This window comes from Paecilomyces variotii, assembly GCF_004022145.1.
Source record: "Paecilomyces variotii strain CBS 101075 chromosome Unknown C8Q69scaffold_9, whole genome shotgun sequence".
In the NCBI taxonomy this organism is placed as follows: domain Eukaryota; kingdom Fungi; phylum Ascomycota; class Eurotiomycetes; order Eurotiales; family Thermoascaceae; genus Paecilomyces; species Paecilomyces variotii.
The window spans coordinates 70842-87590 of record NW_021167148.1 but is presented as its reverse complement, the minus strand read 5'-3'; the positions used below and the strand labels follow the sequence as shown (position 1 = coordinate 87590).

General features: G+C 48.0%; 6 protein-coding genes across 6 annotated transcripts; 3 read left to right on the top strand and 3 right to left on the bottom strand.

Annotated features, from left to right (window-relative positions):
- Positions 1-533: 533 nt before the first annotated feature.
- C8Q69DRAFT_473592 (hypothetical protein) lies at positions 534-2381 on the bottom strand. The gene is made up of 3 exons (XM_028631059.1): positions 1589-2381; positions 1272-1527; positions 534-1173 (listed from the first exon to the last, which is right to left on the bottom strand). Exons 1-3 carry the CDS (start codon positions 2071-2073, stop codon positions 802-804), a joined length of 1113 nt encoding a protein of 370 aa, XP_028483097.1. The 5' UTR covers positions 2074-2381; the 3' UTR covers positions 534-801.
- A 52-nt stretch (positions 2382-2433) lies between these two features.
- On the top strand, positions 2434-3869 carry C8Q69DRAFT_473588 (hypothetical protein). Its single transcript, XM_028631058.1, has 4 exons — positions 2434-2567; positions 2710-3259; positions 3307-3384; positions 3448-3869. The coding sequence occupies exons 2-4, from the start codon at positions 2712-2714 to the stop codon at positions 3608-3610; spliced, it is 789 nt and encodes a 262-aa protein (XP_028483096.1). The 5' UTR covers positions 2434-2567; positions 2710-2711; the 3' UTR covers positions 3611-3869.
- A 186-nt stretch (positions 3870-4055) lies between these two features.
- On the bottom strand, positions 4056-8803 carry C8Q69DRAFT_473586 (hypothetical protein). The gene is made up of 6 exons (XM_028631057.1): positions 8291-8803; positions 8208-8234; positions 7208-8157; positions 4935-7162; positions 4312-4833; positions 4056-4257 (listed from the first exon to the last, which is right to left on the bottom strand). The coding sequence occupies exons 1-5, from the start codon at positions 8729-8731 to the stop codon at positions 4532-4534; spliced, it is 3948 nt and encodes a 1315-aa protein (XP_028483095.1). The 5' UTR covers positions 8732-8803; the 3' UTR covers positions 4056-4257; positions 4312-4531.
- C8Q69DRAFT_473582 (hypothetical protein) lies at positions 8804-10519 on the top strand. The gene is made up of 2 exons (XM_028631056.1): positions 8804-9234; positions 9291-10519. The coding sequence occupies exons 1-2, from the start codon at positions 8896-8898 to the stop codon at positions 10287-10289; spliced, it is 1338 nt and encodes a 445-aa protein (XP_028483094.1). The 5' UTR covers positions 8804-8895; the 3' UTR covers positions 10290-10519.
- A 274-nt stretch (positions 10520-10793) lies between these two features.
- Positions 10794-12744, top strand: C8Q69DRAFT_473580 (putative ribonuclease T2 family). Its single transcript, XM_028631055.1, has 6 exons — positions 10794-11248; positions 11346-11640; positions 11707-11899; positions 11963-12190; positions 12255-12349; positions 12419-12744. Exons 1-6 carry the CDS (start codon positions 10818-10820, stop codon positions 12557-12559), a joined length of 1383 nt encoding a protein of 460 aa, XP_028483093.1. The 5' UTR covers positions 10794-10817; the 3' UTR covers positions 12560-12744.
- A 588-nt stretch (positions 12745-13332) lies between these two features.
- On the bottom strand, positions 13333-15947 carry C8Q69DRAFT_324221 (C2H2 transcription factor). Its single transcript, XM_028627400.1, has 3 exons — positions 15906-15947; positions 15092-15843; positions 13333-15039 (listed from the first exon to the last, which is right to left on the bottom strand). The coding sequence occupies exons 2-3, from the start codon at positions 15768-15770 to the stop codon at positions 13433-13435; spliced, it is 2286 nt and encodes a 761-aa protein (XP_028483092.1). The 5' UTR covers positions 15771-15843; positions 15906-15947; the 3' UTR covers positions 13333-13432.
- Positions 15948-16749: the final 802 nt, after the last annotated feature.

Genomic DNA, 16749 nt, shown 5'->3' with positions numbered 1-16749 from the left:
ACTATCATTTTCTCAAACCCAGAAATTTTCAGCTATATTTGATTTAGACTTTCAAGTGGCTCCTAGATATATAACTACATATCTTTCAATGTGCACTATTAAAGGTCAAACAGCTAGGCTGGTAGATACAGATAGAGGGACCTATAGAAAAGATTAAATAAACGGACAAGATGTGAAAGAAAGGAAATACCAGATAATAGGGAGAATTAGTTGAACTGGGCAAGGTAAAAGCAAGGAATAGAGGTAATGAAATAATAATATAACTTGTAGGATTATCAAATTGTATACTATTACTGAGAATGCAGACTTAAGTATTTAGCTAATTGGAAAATAGGCCAAGGTTAGCATATCGAAGATATTTCTGTAAGACTCTAAGAGATAAAGGCTAAAATGTACTGTATTTATAATAGTCATATATCGGACCTAATTAGAAGCTCTTACCCCCTAATACGCGAAAACAGTCAGCTCTAGATAACTAGTACCAGAGCTCTCTGTAGCTAGTATCAACCTGCAATATGAGCCACACATGTGAGGCATTTGGACATCCAGTATTCTTATATGCGTAAACTAGGGAAGTGATAAGCTAAGACGTTACACACGTGGGGTTCATTTAAACCCAGAAAGTTGAGTACTTGTCTAACTTGTGCCATTGGAGTTATTTACCCTAAGCCTCAATCGAGTGAGTTGTATTGTCTTTGTCAGTCTGATTCTCTCCGATCTTCGTTAATACATTTTCTAGTTCTTTATCCATAGGTAGTGCGTCGGAGGACTTTTCTATACCCTTGTGGTCTTGCTTAACATCTAGAGCTTTTTCCCCTGGGCCTCAACTGACTGAACAGTATTACCTTTACCAATCTGACCCTCTTCAATATTCGTTGACACGTTTTCTGGTTCCTTATCCGTGGGCGGTGGGTCGAACATATTTTCTAAGGCCTTGAGAGCAGGCTTTACATCTGCCGGTTTTTCCTGGGGACGATCAAGTCGTACTTGCTGGTGCGTATTACCGACCCTGTCACTTGCAATCCATCGTAGAAATAGGGACATTGACTTGTGAAATTCCGCTTTTGTCCTGAAAGTAAACAGTTTGGATTTCTGGAGAAGAAGTGCATTGTTCGTGACATGAGCCTGCAGGATTCTTCCCTGAAAAGAATTCATAAACGAGATTACTAGGACCTGTACAATCCCATAACATATCCCATTACCAATTAGTACAAAGCCAATATAGCATATTAATAATGCAGCTGGAATGGAAAATGTTCAGTTCAACTTACAGGAGTAATATAGTGGCTTTCCAGGTAATCATGCTCCATCTGTGTTACCATTGTTGCAAGGATTGTCAATAATTCTCCACGAGAAATATCATCATTGCCTTCATAGAAATGGTGGAGGACATGCAGAACATGCGGTTCATTTTCACGTCTGTATGCAGAAGCATAACTGTTGTTTATGAAGTAGATTTTGGTAATGGCATTGCCTAAGGGGAGCATTCCCATATAATATTCATTTATTATATCAGGACACAGCCCCCTGTTAACAACAAAGGTTAGAATTGCGAAAATAGCAAGAGAAGTAGATTCTAAGTACTAACCTTAACCTCCATGTTTTCAAGTTGTAGAGTGTTGTTGTCGCATTTTCTCCGGTGCCAACTCGACGACGGGCATGAGCTAGTTGGACGAGCCAGCCCCCTAATGACTGGCCAGCTATATCGCTATTCTCTTCCAAGTGCTTCGCTATCTTTGACCAACAACGGACAGATTCAGAGAGCCGTTTTGCTCCTTCGTCGTTCTCATCGAGTGGATATGCGTTCAAGGCCTCGACTGAAAGAGGTCTAAAAAACTCATCGCTAGGATGTAGAGTATATTCACCATTATCATCAACTAGCGTCATATCCTCGATTCTAATCCCAAGGGATTCGGCTTGTTTGTTGGTGATATATATGGGGTGTTCCTCAAGATCGTAGACGGATTGGAGCATTTGAAACAGAGTATCGCAGGTCTTTTCGCGATCATCTTGATGGGTTTTGATTTTATTCTTGCGCAGATTGGTAAAAAACCTCTTAAAGCGGACAGACATAGTGAATTCAACAGTTTTAGTTTCTGGCAGTACTGGAACGAAGGTGTCGGAGCAATATCACGGACTGAGAAGATTTTGCTGACTTGCTAAGCAACCAATATTCAAGAGGCTTAGTCGGCAGCGACAGAGCCGCACTGTAAACAGCCACCTCCCGAGTAGAGTTGAGTTGTTGCCATCAATCCAGACGGTTGGTATTCCATTTATTGTATAAAGGAAAATAAAATGTAGGAGTTACCCGGCGGCTGATAGTCATGTTAGCGCCTTAAGAGTCTTGCCGTGTTACAGTGCACTGACGTAAGTACTCCAGGTGTCGGCACCACAGAAACAGGACTAAGAGAAATAAGCTGTTTTTAAATGGACCTGTGGCTGCTTTCTGTGGCATCGAGTTAATGTTTTACTAGGCAATAGTCGCCTCTTTTATTTTCTTTGTTCCACGGGTGCATCTATAACAGAAAATCTACCTAGCTTCAGCATAGAACATAACAATGAATAATGTGAGCAAATTAGACATTTCCCTACCTATGGCAACCTTAAAGTCTAGGCAATAATACTTCCTCTTTATTCACTCGCCATCTCTAACTCTCCTACTGCAATATTTTCTTTCTTCATCTTCCTGATTTGTCAACCTCCTTACAGCAATGTCGTCCCCATCCTCGCGCTGGTTCCATCAAGGAACAGAGCCTGGCACAATCATCTCTCTCGATCAACCTGTCCCTTCGCGGTGGAAAATCCTCGAGAAGCTCAGTGAGCGTAGCTTCCAGGCGAGTGAAGAAATGCGTCGTCGCCATGGCCACCACTCTTTAGCTACGGCTAAATTCCTCTGTTGCGATCCCAAGAAACCCTCCAGAAAAGCCTTCATGCGAGTTTATCTTCAGATTCCTTCGGAAAACACTGAGATGCAAGATCCGAAGACGAGATCCCGCCAGGCCACAACATACACGCCTCGAGAGTTAATTGCCTACAAGACTTTTACTGAGAATGATTTCAGCAATGTACCAAAGCTTCTAGGATATAAGATTAGCACTCAGGATAAGTCAGGGTTGGTCCCAAATGGGTTTGTGATTTTGCTGGCGTGGGAAATAGTCCCAGGTCTACGCCTCGGTGACAACCTTGGGAATGATCTATACTGGACTCTACCCGCTGCTGAGAGGGAACATGTCCGTATAGCCTTTATGAAAGCTCTTCCGTATGTCGATCCTCCCGTTTCCGGATCATGCTAACGATAAACTGTAGTCAGGCGATCGAGAAAGGGTATGATCCTTATGCGCCGGGTCTCTCTAGCCTAGTCTGGGACAGTAAAACAGGCACCCTGTACGTTATTACATGTTGGATTTTATGTCAGATAAGTGGACTAACGTTTTCCGTTCTCTTCAGTTACTTTATCGGTTACTATTACGGCATTAGCGACGAACCTAAAGATCGGAGCAACATCAAGATCGGTCCTGAGGTCTTACCGCGCTATGGCCTCGCGAAACCCTCTTCGGATGAATGGCGTAATGAGAATTGGAACGGGGATACCACAGGATGGGAAATGTAGCTCAATATAAAGAGGGCTTCCATCTAGCACATCCCTTTCTAGCGTCATCATTGCTCTTAATAAAGGCACTTCTTGAATCTCATGTGAATATGGTTGGCCAGTACCGGTAGCGACTATTGCATAGAGCACAATACCTTTCTCCAACTGCTGGCAACGCTATCGATAATACTTAGGGCTGCGGATTTGCTTCTTCTTTGAAGCAGGATAGTTCAACATAGACATGCCTCAGGAAATAACAGATTCGGATGAAGAACGTGGGAAAGTACTGACGCCGCAGAAGAACAACTGAATGACGAAAAGAAACTGTAAAGACTAGAGTTCAGAGAAACTCAGTAGTACAAAACTTCTCTCTGTTTTGATGCAGGTCATCGAGCAGTTTATATAAGCTAATAGCGGGGATAGACTTATTAAATATTAGAGGAAAAGAAGGGGAAGTATAGAAGTGTATCTTTTAACTTTCTCTCATATACTCTTTTTAACCTTTTTATGTAGTACTTATTAACAAGGGTATCTTACAAGAGGTAAATGTAAAAGGACATTAGCAGTTGAAACAGTGGACGCGCTTAAAAACATAGTCCACAATTGTAATTCCCCTATAACGCATCGCTACTCCCATAATATGCTCACTGATATTATGCGCTGATCTTCTGTTGAGGAGTTAGTACTTTACCACTGGAGCTCATGTTTGGAAGAGGGCTTACACTGAAGATAGAAAACAAAAGCAACGCCGCATATCCTCCCCAGGTATATAACGTTCCACATGCATGCGGTAATCTTCATATATAGTCATGCCATCTGGCTAATGCACCGTTTGAAACTCGGTGACAAGCCTAAGACAACACGCTCCAGCCGTCCACTCGCAGTTTCGTGGACTGCAGGAAGGTGTACAGTCCGGTAATGCGAGCAGAGAACATCCCATGTTCATTGACTCGACGTATCGCTCTGGCCATCACCGGCCTTCTCAACTTGCTTTCCCAATGCGCATATTCGGCACCCATCTTTGACCTTGTCTCTGAGTAACCGGGCGGTGATAACCTTGGGACCGACTGTGCGAGACGTCGTAAAAGATGACAGCTCATCTGCTGTTGGGGGCCGTGAAGGCGATAGAGGACGACTCGTTGCATCTGGGGTTTGAGCTTCTGGGTTCCCGGTGGGCGTCTCCGGGTGGAGATGCGAAACATGGAAGACATGGCCACATGCAAAGCCAACAAGTATTTCCCTCTCTGCGAGTGTGTCAGCTTAGAATCGCGAAGCGCTTCCATGTTGAAAGGTGAACGGAAGACCTAATGCAGCACAAGCGAAATTGGAAAGAGAAATTCCATACCGTTCACACTGAAGGCTTCATGACAGCCGGCGCATCTTCCTGGCTTCGGCTTGGGCTTCTTCGCCTGCTTCTCCCCATCGACACCTGCTTCGAATTGCGATTCCTCTCCATTCGGGGTGGATTTCTCATCGATAACGTCGAACTTAATTCCTCGCCTCTGTCCTTGTCGTAAGGTATCCATTGCTATGGCTACCTCGCCCTGTAAGACCTTTGCTGCGCCTTGGCTGATGCTAGCTTGAATGTCGTGCTCGCGGATCATCCGGATAAGACCTTCCCTCAAACCCTCGATCTCTAAGCCGCTGGGTATGCGCCGTACCAACTTTATGGGATCAATAGACGTTCCCGCTTCTGTAAGAAGACCATGAATGAAGCGGGGTTTGTCCATCGAGTAGTTAAGAAGGTCTTCCCACAGGTCAGGATCATCCTGAGACTTAGCAAAAGCTATTGCCTTAGAAACGTCTTTCAGATCTGAGAGAATAAGGTTTAATGCCTTCTTTGTTTGTCCCATCTTGGACAGAAGATAGATAAGCTCTGGCGTGAAAGATCTGGCCTCGCATATTTCACAAGCCGCGTCGTAGGAATAAGCGGTGCTAGATTGCAAAAATTCCATGAGCAAAGGCCGGTCGTAGTCTGCAAACAGCTCCACAGCGGTGTCCGCAAAAGGATCAATCAGGGCCTTTCCTTCGTCAGCGGCGAGCTTGTCAGCAGCATCTCTGGCGTGGCGGCCGCGTCGGGGCTTTTCGTTTTCCGAGTGGAGAGATTCTCCTCTCCAAAGAGCTCGCAGGTAAAAGTACAGATAGAGATACTGCCTAGCAGCCTTTAACTGTGTGAAGACAGTCTCTGGAGGAACTATGCCGGTGTAAGCCTCGCTCACGAGGAGTTTTATCGGTTCAGAAGTTGCTTCCTCGAGCTCCGCTATTGAAGCGGATCTCATCTGCTCCTTTGAAACGCGGATTAAAATGAGTCCTGAAATGTCGTCCGAAATAGCATCAACTAGACGATAATCCCTTATTAGCCCCATCGCGGCATCTGCATCTTGCAGACGGACATAACAACGCAAGGCCTCGCGGTAGTGGCCACCTGCTAGGGAAATCTTGGCGAGGCACTCCATGAGAATCTGCCAATCTTCCGTGTCAGACGTCACATCTTCAGATTTCAACTGCTCTTCGATGGCTACAGCAACGCTGCTGGTGTCGAATATCTCAGTGGGCCACTGGTCTATCAACTCCTTGAATCGTTGTCGATCTCGTGCCACATAATGCCCAAGTATCACTTCATACACAAGTGATGGAAGCGGAGGACGAATATTGACAGGAATATGAGGAGTAATCTCATCAAATTTCTGTTCCTTGGCGAATGTCCATATCCAAGTTTCCCACCTCGAGGTAGTGTCGAGGACTTTCCCACACACTTCACCGGCCTTCTTCCAGTCATTTGCAGCAATACGTTGCTCCACCCAAAGCTCCCCTATTCTGCGCTTCTCCTTCGCTGCGACAGAATAAGTTGCCTGACCAACAGTTGTTGCTGACGCGTTTTCATCAGCAAAAAACTTCACGAGACTTGTCTGAGATCCTGCAGGTGTGCCGGGGGGGCTATCTTCATGGTCGCCGGTCGAGATCGCGACCTCTGGGTGTTCGTCTATCAAGTCCCAGGCTTGTTCGTATTGAGAACGTTCTTCAAGCCACGCCAAATGATCAGCGAGTCCTCGCTTCACGGCAGCTACACAGTCATACGGACTGTGGATGAAAACCTTCACGCCAGTAGCTGCAGCAACCGCTTGCACCTCCTTAGATTGTATTTCACCGCCCCCTATTCTCCTCGAAGCAAAAGAGCTTGGAGCCTTGATGGAACCTCTGTCGCCAGCGCTAGTGCTGCTCCTAATGCTTGCACCAGAACTAAACAGCCGAGCAGGATATAGAGTTGCATCCCACAGACCATTACCCAACGCCCCTAAGGCCCCTTTCTGACTAGTAGGTATCGGAACCCTTGAAGGTGAAAGAACGCTCATGTGATAGTCTGACGAGGAAAGATTCTGGTAGTTGCTAATCGAAAGAGTGTCCGCACTGATTTCTTCCTTGCTTTCGATGTCGATAAGCCGCAACTCGGGCTTTAATCCCTTAGGCCTGCGACGGCCCGAGCCATTGTCCTCAGCTTGGATGTAAGCCAACACAAGGAGTAATCGAGGGCTATAGAGCGAGATTCCGGATATAATGCAATCGGTTCGTAGACTTTCTCAGTTAGCATCGGTCGGGTATGCAACAAGCAAGACGTACATGGTAGCAACTTCTGCAGAGCCTATCAGCTTGCCGGCGCTCACGCCATCTGGATTGACGTTGATCACCCAGATAGTACCACCCCAACCAACTACAAGCTTCTCAATCTTGCTATCGGCGACCGATGGTTCAGAAGCGGTTACATCTCCTGAATTACGTCCAGATCGCATAAATTCGTCGTCACTCTCCAGCGCTCCTTCATCGACCCACTCAGCGCGGGCCTTCCATACTTCTGCCATCTCTTCCCAACCCGGAAGATTTGGGCGATCAACATGACTGATTCGCTTCCAAGCAAACTCAGAATCCGATGACTCAAGATGCAGATTGGATCTCATTATCTTGATTCCTTCTTCATTGACCCAGGCAACATATTTCCCCGAGGTGGACCACTTGATTATACTTATCGCTCCTTCTCCACTGTGCAAAACCGTATCCTTGCCCGTGTTCGACCCTAAGCCCAGAGACCCAAGCCAACCAGAAGCTGCCGCGGCAGTACCTCCCATCGCCGTCGAATTCTCACGCGCACCAACACGACCGCCAACAGTGAGAACTAATTGGCCTGCCCTCCCTCCGGAGAGATAAGTCTTGTCATGTTTGTAATCTGGAGATAGCGCGACTGCTTGAACTGGTCTGCCAAAGTTCCGGAGAAGGATATCTTTAGGATCAGTCAAAGAGGCAACACAGACATTGCCATCTATGGAGGCGGATGCGATGTAAATTGAATTAGAAGGTGTCGCTGGAAGAGCAGGTTGTCGGGAACTTTTCGGTAGCGAAAGTGAAGTAACAGAGGGTGACCTTAAGGATCCCTGCTCCTCGGACTGCCTATTTAGGTAGTCTGGCTTGAATGCAGATGAAGCATGAGACAATGGCGACACGGAGATAGACGTTACGCTCGCTGAATGCGCTGGTATTACGCGGAGGGACTGGAATGAAGGCAGCGCTAAGACATGCTGCACGGGTCAACATCAAGTCATGCTCTTCAGACGGGATTACCACTTACAAGTCTTCCATTGTGTGTGCCAATTATCTGTGAATACCTGATTTAGCAGATGATACACAGGTCGAAGCCCGACAATAGCATACCATCTTATCTCCCGCCGTGACGAACGAGCTTGTCGCATCTCTGTTACGATACACAGGGTTTAGGTGCTTCGTCAGGTATGCATATTTCAGGCGGGGTTCTTCGTCGTCTTCCTCCTCGTCGTCTTCCTCTTCATCATCTTGGCTGTTATCGTCGCCTTCGTCATGTGAACCTCCATCGTCCTCATCTGCGGCGCGCTGCGCTGCGACATTGGCGTCATCGTCACTGTTGTCTCCTGGTTGGATGTTGGCTCTCAAGTCCTCTTCTGCAGTCGGCTCTTTCTGTGCTAAGTGCATGTCAGAAGGGTTTTCCGGTGCTTCTGTGGTACTAGGCGTACCCATGGCGAGAGCGTTCGTCCGTAACTCCCACCAGTACTCCGAAATCGACTCGACGAGCTTGATAGCTATGCTTGTTATGCTATGCCAGCTGGGGCAGCCCGACATTGATGACTAAGCACCTCGTGATTGGGTCGGAAATCCGCGTTTCTCGGGCGTGCCGGACTTTATCTTTGCTTATCCTGTTAACTCGCTCACTCCGTACCCTATATACCAGGCAGAGAGTCACTTATGTATCGCATCGTCCCATTATTCGAGACACTCTTGTCGTGATGTTTGCCAGGCCGTATGTGTGCTCGGCTTGCAGGAAGTCAACAGTATTTGGCGTCCTCCGGCAGCCCCGAAATCAGCACCTACACGCATCGCCGCCGCTTGGTCTCCCTCGTCGGAAGGACTTCTTCAGCTCGAATGCTTACTTGAAGCAAGAACGATCGCAAGGAGACAGTGAAGCTGCCCAATCGGAGCTCGAAACGCAGAAGCAGAGACGCAAAGCTTCCCGGACGCCCGCAACGAAGACTTCTTTGCGCCGGGTTGCGGTAGAGGCACAACGATCGAGAGATGGGATACTATCGAAAGCTCAGCTCTCTGAAAAGGGCCTGTATAAGACCAAGGTTGCTAAATTGATTTCCTGTGAGGTTTTGGTATACGGTGCTGATTCCCTGAAAAGATCGTAACTGCGTATGCGGTAGCAGAACAGTTTAATATCTCCAAGGTCGTTGATATTCTACAAGAAAAGGGATATGAACCGGACCCCTTTGACACTGGCTTGTATCCTCAAGTTGTCCATATCCAGGTGCCTCTAGATTCTCTCCGTCGCATCAGCAATCCCTCGGGTACAGATCTCTCCCCTGACGAAGCCGGCGATGTGTTCATATTTCCCTCTGGAACTGTCGTTTCGTGGTCACTACCAGAAGGGTTCACTTCATATTTTGCAACGCGAACGTTGCTTCCTGCAGCGGAAGGGCCGCATATCGATGATCTCGAAACCGAGGATCTTGAATACGTGGAGGATCCGCAACGAGAGAACAGCACGATCAAGGGTGACACCATCATTCTCGGGACAAAGTCTGTGGCGCAAGATCGAAATTCGGATGCTCCGGTACGCCAGTCGGTGGATACGGTATTGACAAAGATTGCATTCTCATCGGGCCTTGCTCGGAGTACGAAGCTTGCCGTTCTGGAAAGCCTGCTTTCTAATTACTTCGAATCAACACGGACTATCCCAACACTTCTATCCAATGGATCGCGACTACCATTCACTCGCGATTTCATCCTGCGCAAGACGGGCCAGCTTCTCAGTGTGCGAGCGCAGCTCAATCTTTACTCAGAACTCACGGACTCTCTCCCTGACATATTCTGGGATAGTCGCCATGAGCTCGGTCTTGAGGGATATTACGAGCAAGTGGGACGTGCTCTGGACGTGGGTATCCGGATTAAGGTCTTGAACGAAAAGATGGACTACGCGCAGGAGATCGCAAGTGTGCTCCGAGAGAGACTCAGCGAAAAGCACGGTCTCAGACTGGAATGGATTATTATCCTTCTCATTGCAGTAGAGGTAGGGTTCGAGGTATTGAGGCTATGGAAAGAGAGAAAACATGAGATAGAAGCACGGGCGCAAAAGGAGCGAGAACAGTCGGAGTCCGAGTCCGCTATTACTAGACTATAGACGGGCACCGCTTTGCTCCCATTCCAAGGATGAAGAGGATGCCTATATCACTATTTACGATACCCTGAGGCCCAGGCTTTTTATTTGCCTGGGAACTCGAAACTGTTTATTGAAACATCTTCATGCTTTGTTGCGGACAAGAGCATGCCGCAGCTGTGGAAATCTCAAGGCTGTATCAATAGCCTCTCCGCTAGTTTAACAAATAAGCCTATCAAGCGCAACATCTCCGCTTCAACGAGTTTTGCGATGTGCAAGCTGGAGGGTTCTATATTGGATGTCCTTTTGAACCCGACTGCATTGCTGTAAGGTGTAAGCAAAGTTAAATACCTACCTAAGTACCTAGGTCGTTATCGTAACCAGATACCTACGCAGAGCATTTCCGCCCAAGGCTCCAGCATACGATCTACCACACCACGAGCTAACTTAGTTACGGTTAAGGTTATTAGTCATCTAGGTAGTCACGTTCCCCAGTCCCGGGGGAACCTTGGATGTCCCATGGCCACAACCTGAACTCTCATCTTTTCGCGTATGAATAGTCTATTTTGGGATATAGTACGCGAGTATATATTCCATTATAGATCCAAATTCCATTATCCATCCTTATCTCTATCGCAGGGTAGGTCTGTTTCGAAGTCAACAACATCTATGGTTACCGCCGGCCCAATGAACGACCTTCCCGCCGTTATGTCCGGGATGTCACAACGTATCCCAGGACCTCAGCAGATTCTGAAGGTCCTTACTGGATCTCTGGGTCTATCTGGCCTGCGTGGCTCAGAAGTTCTACCTCTGGAAGATGGCTACTCCTCTTGTCCAAAGCCGCAGCTAAGCTGCCAGACAAGTTATCAGGGCCAGGATACCTGTTGCTTCAACTATCCTGGCGGACAGATGCTCCAGACACAGTTCTGGGATGCTGATCCGGCTATTGGTCCTGATGATTCATGGACCATTCATGGACTATGGTAAGTTGATAAGATAATGGGCATGGCGCTTCACCGCCATGTGAAGCATCATGACGAAAACTCCACCTTTGAATGATAGAACTGATCTGCTTTTTAGGCCTGATCACTGCGACGGTGGCTTCGATCAGTTCTGCGATCACAAAAGAAATTATAATAACATCTCGTTGATTCTTGTCGATGCCGGCCGGGGCGATCTGCTGGATTACATGAAAGAATACTTCAAGGACTACAAAGGAGACGATGATTCGCTGTATTCGCATGAGTTCTCGAAACATGGAACCTGTATCAGTACCCTTAACCCGAACTGTTATACCGACTACTACCCTCAGGAAGAGGTGGTAGACTACTTCAACAAGACCGTCGAGATTTTCCAGAGGCTTCCCTCGTACGAGGTATCTGAGCTACATCCTAATCAAATACATCGAATATCGATAAGGGATCAAACTAATAATGAACAGTTCCTTGAAAAGGCCAATATTGTCCCGTCTTATGACCGCACCTATTCGCTGGCCGACATAGAAGATGCGCTCAAAGAAGGCCACGGAGCCGACGTCACGGTCCGATGCCACTATCAGTCTCTGAACGAGATCTGGTATCATTTCAACGTCGCTGGTCGATTGCAAACTGGAGAATTCGTCCCTACGAGCCCAGGTATGTCTAATCTACGCTCACAAACATTGTTGCCTAAATCTGACGAAAACTTCCGTAAACAAGATGGGCCGAAGTCAAACTGTCCCAAGACGGGAATTCACTATAAGCCCAAGAGATCCAAGCCGCCTTCTACCACAACATCGGCTCCGTCCGATCCAACCAGGTCCCCGTCCAACGGTAGAGGGCATCTGCAAGTGTACACACTGAACCAAAAGCGAGGATGCATCATTAGCAAAGGCACCTGGTTCTCATCAGGAACATGCGCCACTTTCAGAATCAACAGAGCTTCTGGTAAGGGATCTCTAAAAGCCAACTTGCGAGAGAAAACTATACTGACCCGAAGCCTGAAACCCAGACGGTTTCACCCTCCAATCAAGAAAGGGACACTGTGCTTTTTACAGAGACATCTTCAGCTGCAACAATCGCGTCCGAAACCCCACTGTGTTCACGGTAAGCAAATCCCCTCGGTCCACCCACCTATCTCAGACCCACTAACAAAAAGCCCTTAATTCTCTACAGACCATAGACGGAAAAATCGCCTATAACGGAAACACCACCTTCTTCGCAGATAAAGCCCCCAAGGGCCCCACCCAAAGTAAAATATTTGCCTCGAATGATGAGCACCCTATCGAGCTCTCGATCAAGTGGCAGGAGGTCTGACAACCGCTTAGTAGCGGAGCGATCTGGTTTCAACCTAGAACATAATAATCGGAGTTAGGGTCGTGGTTCAACATAGTCCATCTTTATCATTACTAGCAGTAGTTACTTGTATACGAATAGCCTGCTTTAGACTGCTCCAGGAATATAATATGATCTGCTTGCTCAGAGGATGCATCTTGATTTTGCGTTTCTACTGCTAGTTAGCATAAATCTTGTTTGGCGTACCGACGAAGTTAAGATAGATACTGGGACTCTAAACAGTATAGATAGATAATGCGTTGCAAGCCAGACTGGAACATTACAAAATAAACAATCAAGTTTCCAAAAAATGGGCAGAACTACAGAATTGGTCAGAACTCAGAATTTGCAGGAATCAGTTTTATTTGATTGTCTAGCTAGAATACAAGTCACCAGGGACTGCAGAGAGAAAAAGAAGTATCTGCACCAGAATCATTTTCACAAAACAAAGGGCCATTTTTTTCATTAGAGCGTGACAAAGGGAAAACATGAAGTAATGTGGGAGTTGACAAAAAAAGGAAAGACCAAAGAGAAACTCCATTCACTGTGGAACCATGAAACCTTGAGCCCTCATATCGCCGTCGTATCAATTTCATACAAGTGTTGTACATTAGGTGTTCGGCGTCATGAGAGTAAAGTTCCAGAACATACCACATTAGGGGTGAGCCAAATCAAAAGAATGAAAAAAAAAATTTTTGCAACAAAGAAAGAGTCATCATCTCGTCTTGTGTTCATGTCGTTTGATGTCATTGGGCCTTAAAGCCGCCACGTCGTTGGGTCATTGAGAAATTTCACAGAGAAGCATAAAAGGTGTTGCTGAGTTCAAGTCGTGTTTCCATCATCCGTCTTCCCCGTCTAGTCCACGAAGAACTCCTTGGAGAATACATCTGATGGCTGGTCTTCCGGAAACTGGGCAAAGAAAAAGTCGTCTGCCAGATTGGGGCCATTCGGCATACCTTTCACGTGGTACAGGCCGTCGAATTCAGGAAAGTCGGCCATATCAGGACCATTCATACTCGAGATTTGAGTCTTACCAAAGGTGGAGACTGCATCCTGGTTGATAAAGATGTCAAGGTCGGATCCAGTGGTTGAACCACCGAGGGTGGGAATGGTGTGAGGGGATGACATGGTGTTGGCACCCATCTCGGAGAGCAGAGGGAGGTCCGCAATTTCTTCGGGGATGTTCTCAAGAGGACGCTTGGAGGGAGAATGAGGCAACATGTCATCTTCCATTCCCGGAGTGATAGAGCGGTGACTGCGGGCCGGAGATGGCTTATTGCCTGTGCTGCATCCAGGAGACGCCGGAGGAGTGAAGGTAAAGACATCCGACGATAGACCCTGGCTGGACATCTCAGAGTGGAACATTGGGTCGCTGTCCAAGGGGCTGGAGCCGCGGATACTCATGTTCTCAAAGACATCAGTTGGAGGTGAGTTCATGGAGCCATCTGAGCCAGAGACAGACACTGACGATGACTTCTCGGCTGCTCTTTGACGGGTACGAACTGCCTTATCGTGTCTCTCCCCTATGTCGGGTCTATTCTTCTTGGGGCGGCCACGCTTGGTCGTCTTTCGCACAACGCCCTGATAGCCGCCAATACACATGCCCCTTTGGCGGTGACGAGTCAATGCATCGTGGCGTGCAAAGACATTTCCGCAGAGGCATTCGTACGGCTTGTCTCCGGTGTGGATCTTCGCATGTCTCTTCAAATCGTGTCCGCGAACGAAGCACTTGTCGCAGTGGTCACACTTGTATTGACGATCTCCAAGGTGGGTCTGAATATGGGACTTGATATTTTCCTTTCGGCCAAATCGTCTGTCACAGCCGGGATGCAAGCAAACCCACTTGCCATCCTCGGGATCAGGACCAGATATGTAGGAGGCGATTTCATCAATGCTAATACCTGTTTCGGTGATTGATGCATGGACCCGGGCGTCGAGGTTGAGGTTGTCAATCGAGGCAGGCCGAGGAGAAAGTTTGGCCTTCACTGGCGATGCGATTGGCGCCGGGCTCGACATTCTCTTGGGGCTTGGGCGTAATGGCGTGGCTGAAATTGGGACCTTTGGTGCCTTTCCAATGTGCTCTTCGGGACCGGGCATATCGGCAACTTCAGGCAACGAGTGGAACGAGGACTGGGAGGAACTGGGCGAGTGATACTTGCTCTGTAGTGTTTCTCGGGACGTTGAGCTGGTGAAGCTCGAGGGCTGGCTACCGAAGACATCAAACGTGTTGATATCAAACGAAGCGGTATTTGGGGGAGATGGGACATTAATTCTGGGTTGCGTGAGAGAGGTCGACGGAACTCCCTGGAGCGATTTTGCACGCTGCATGAAATACGACTCTGGTGTGTTGACAGCGCTAATGCTGTTTCTCTTTGCAGGTGATGACTGCATATTCTGGCCATATCTGCCAAGGTCCACGGACTTCCTAAATGGGGTCGTGGCTGGTGTGATCGGCAGGTAATCTATTTGATGTCAGAAAGGCTTTTCCAGCCATGCAACGGACACTTGACTCACTGGAACTGATCTGCTTTTTAGGGGTACTCGGTCTGTGAGCATGGGGACCAATGTCTGACTGCACAGACATGCGCCTCTCATGGTCAGAGATCCCACTGCGTTCGGGCATGGCTGCCATGTTTTCGTTCGAGAAGTAGCGCCAGCTGGAATTGTCGAGGAACTGGCCATATGGCATGCCCGATTTCGCGAATGATTGCTGCTGCTGGATGTGTCCGAAGTCTCCCTTGAGGGGCATAGTTCCCATCTTCTGGAAATCGAGAGTGAAGACATCCGGGCTCATGCAAGCGTTCTCTGAGAACTGGTTTTCGTTGCTGCGATGGTTAGTAAGAGCCTGAAGATCCTCCTGGCTGAAAGACTGGTATTCGCCAGAAGAGGACATCGGCATGGCTTGGTAAGACGGGCTCGGTCGAGTGAGTCGCTGCTGCTGCGCTTCTCGAAGCACATGTTGTGGATGCTGGTACATGTTGGGGTTCGACAGCGCATCTTCTGGACACTGGTATCTCTGATGCTCCTGGCTCCGCTGATCGAGGCTAAGACCTCGTCGATGCGAAGCGTATTGGTGCATAGCGGTAGCAGAGAGGCTGGAGGTCTTCATGGCTTCCATCGCCGTGGGGGTCGAGTTCTGCCGCCGATGTTGCCGATACCGTGTGTGAAGGTTGCCGCTGGGATCAGACAGCATGTTGAAGGATACGGTTCGGAAGCGCGATTAAACACGGTCGATCGACAGGTACGCAGACCTTTCCGGTCCGAAACTGGTGTTTGAATGGACAGTTAGACGGGCTATCGAAGCTATTTGACAGGTTGGGAAGCTCACCTCACGCAGCACTAGCCGTTCGGCCGGGCTCGAATTGTAAATGCCTTTACGACAGGTCAGTCGTGGGTTCTTTGTCAAAAATCTTCAGGAAACGGGGGTGGTTGGGGAGGGTGGTAGTTTGTTAAAGTCTCAGGGAGTCCTCCGCAGTCTCAGATGGTCAGATCTCAATCTCTCTCCTCTTGGAATCTTCACACGAGCTCGCTTGGGGGTGTGTCTCGAGACTTCTAACAGAAATCGCCTTCAGACACAGGATAATCCTTGATCTGGAGTCTTCAGAGAAGATGAAGAAAGGCCAGAGTGCCGATAGAGGTGGAGAGAAGTTGAAGATGTAGAAACATGCAATACTCTAATGAGATCTACTTCCATGGTTCCGTCAACAATGATATCCGTTGGCCCAGCAACGCAACTGGGCTGAAGCGTCCGGGAAACAAGCCGCACAGGCATGGCCCCAGTTGGTGGAGCGATGTCGCCTGATAGATACTAAATCAGCTAGTAGTAATACTCCGTAGTCTGTTGCACGGGGCATTTTCCAGGAAACCGATGGTCTGTTCCTCCTAGTCCCCGATCTGATGCCTGGATCAGCCAGACTGGGCTGTAAGGAGATCATCTTAGTTCGCTACTTAGTGACCTCTGACGCAAGCCCACGTCAAGATGTCTGGCCCGTTACCTATGTTACTAGTGATTTTTGCCTGGTGTTCCCGCTATTTTTGAAATCAAGGAGTCTTCTATTGAATTGGAGTTGAGACGTGTGTCGATAGATCTCGTCTAGTCTACAGTCTATATCTACAAATTATTGGAGAGTAAACAAACTCCCCGATCGGTGTTTCATCACGTGACACGACCG

Excerpts from the sequence above, each read along its gene's own strand:
- C8Q69DRAFT_473592 (XM_028631059.1), bottom strand. The coding sequence starts at position 2,073 with ATGTCTGTCCGCTTTAAGAGGTTTTTTACCAATCTGCGCAAGAATAAA. Across the intron at positions 1,528-1,588 it reads TTGAAAACATGGAGGTTAAG|GGGGCTGTGTCCTGATATAA; the intron begins GTTAGTACTTAG and ends TGTTGTTAACAG. Across the intron at positions 1,174-1,271 it reads AAAGCCACTATATTACTCCT|GTCCTAGTAATCTCGTTTAT; the intron begins GTAAGTTGAACT and ends GGGATTGTACAG.
- C8Q69DRAFT_473580 (XM_028631055.1), top strand. The coding sequence starts at position 10,818 with ATGAATAGTCTATTTTGGGATATAGTACGCGAGTATATATTCCATTAT. Across the intron at positions 11,641-11,706 it reads AGAGGCTTCCCTCGTACGAG|TTCCTTGAAAAGGCCAATAT; the intron begins GTATCTGAGCTA and ends AATAATGAACAG. Across the intron at positions 12,350-12,418 it reads GAAACCCCACTGTGTTCACG|ACCATAGACGGAAAAATCGC; the intron begins GTAAGCAAATCC and ends AATTCTCTACAG.
- C8Q69DRAFT_473588 (XM_028631058.1), top strand. The coding sequence starts at position 2,712 with ATGTCGTCCCCATCCTCGCGCTGGTTCCATCAAGGAACAGAGCCTGGC. Across the intron at positions 3,260-3,306 it reads GCCTTTATGAAAGCTCTTCC|TCAGGCGATCGAGAAAGGGT; the intron begins GTATGTCGATCC and ends GATAAACTGTAG. Across the intron at positions 3,385-3,447 it reads GACAGTAAAACAGGCACCCT|TTACTTTATCGGTTACTATT; the intron begins GTACGTTATTAC and ends CGTTCTCTTCAG.
- C8Q69DRAFT_473582 (XM_028631056.1), top strand. The coding sequence starts at position 8,896 with ATGTTTGCCAGGCCGTATGTGTGCTCGGCTTGCAGGAAGTCAACAGTA. Across the intron at positions 9,235-9,290 it reads AGGGCCTGTATAAGACCAAG|ATCGTAACTGCGTATGCGGT; the intron begins GTTGCTAAATTG and ends TTCCCTGAAAAG.
- C8Q69DRAFT_473586 (XM_028631057.1), bottom strand. The coding sequence starts at position 8,731 with ATGTCGGGCTGCCCCAGCTGGCATAGCATAACAAGCATAGCTATCAAG. Across the intron at positions 8,235-8,290 it reads TCACGGCGGGAGATAAGATG|ATAATTGGCACACACAATGG; the intron begins GTATGCTATTGT and ends AGGTATTCACAG. Across the intron at positions 4,834-4,934 it reads TGAAGCCTTCAGTGTGAACG|AGAGGGAAATACTTGTTGGC; the intron begins GTATGGAATTTC and ends ACACACTCGCAG.
- C8Q69DRAFT_324221 (XM_028627400.1), bottom strand. The coding sequence starts at position 15,770 with ATGCTGTCTGATCCCAGCGGCAACCTTCACACACGGTATCGGCAACAT. Across the intron at positions 15,040-15,091 it reads TAAAAAGCAGATCAGTTCCA|ATTACCTGCCGATCACACCA; the intron begins GTGAGTCAAGTG and ends GACATCAAATAG.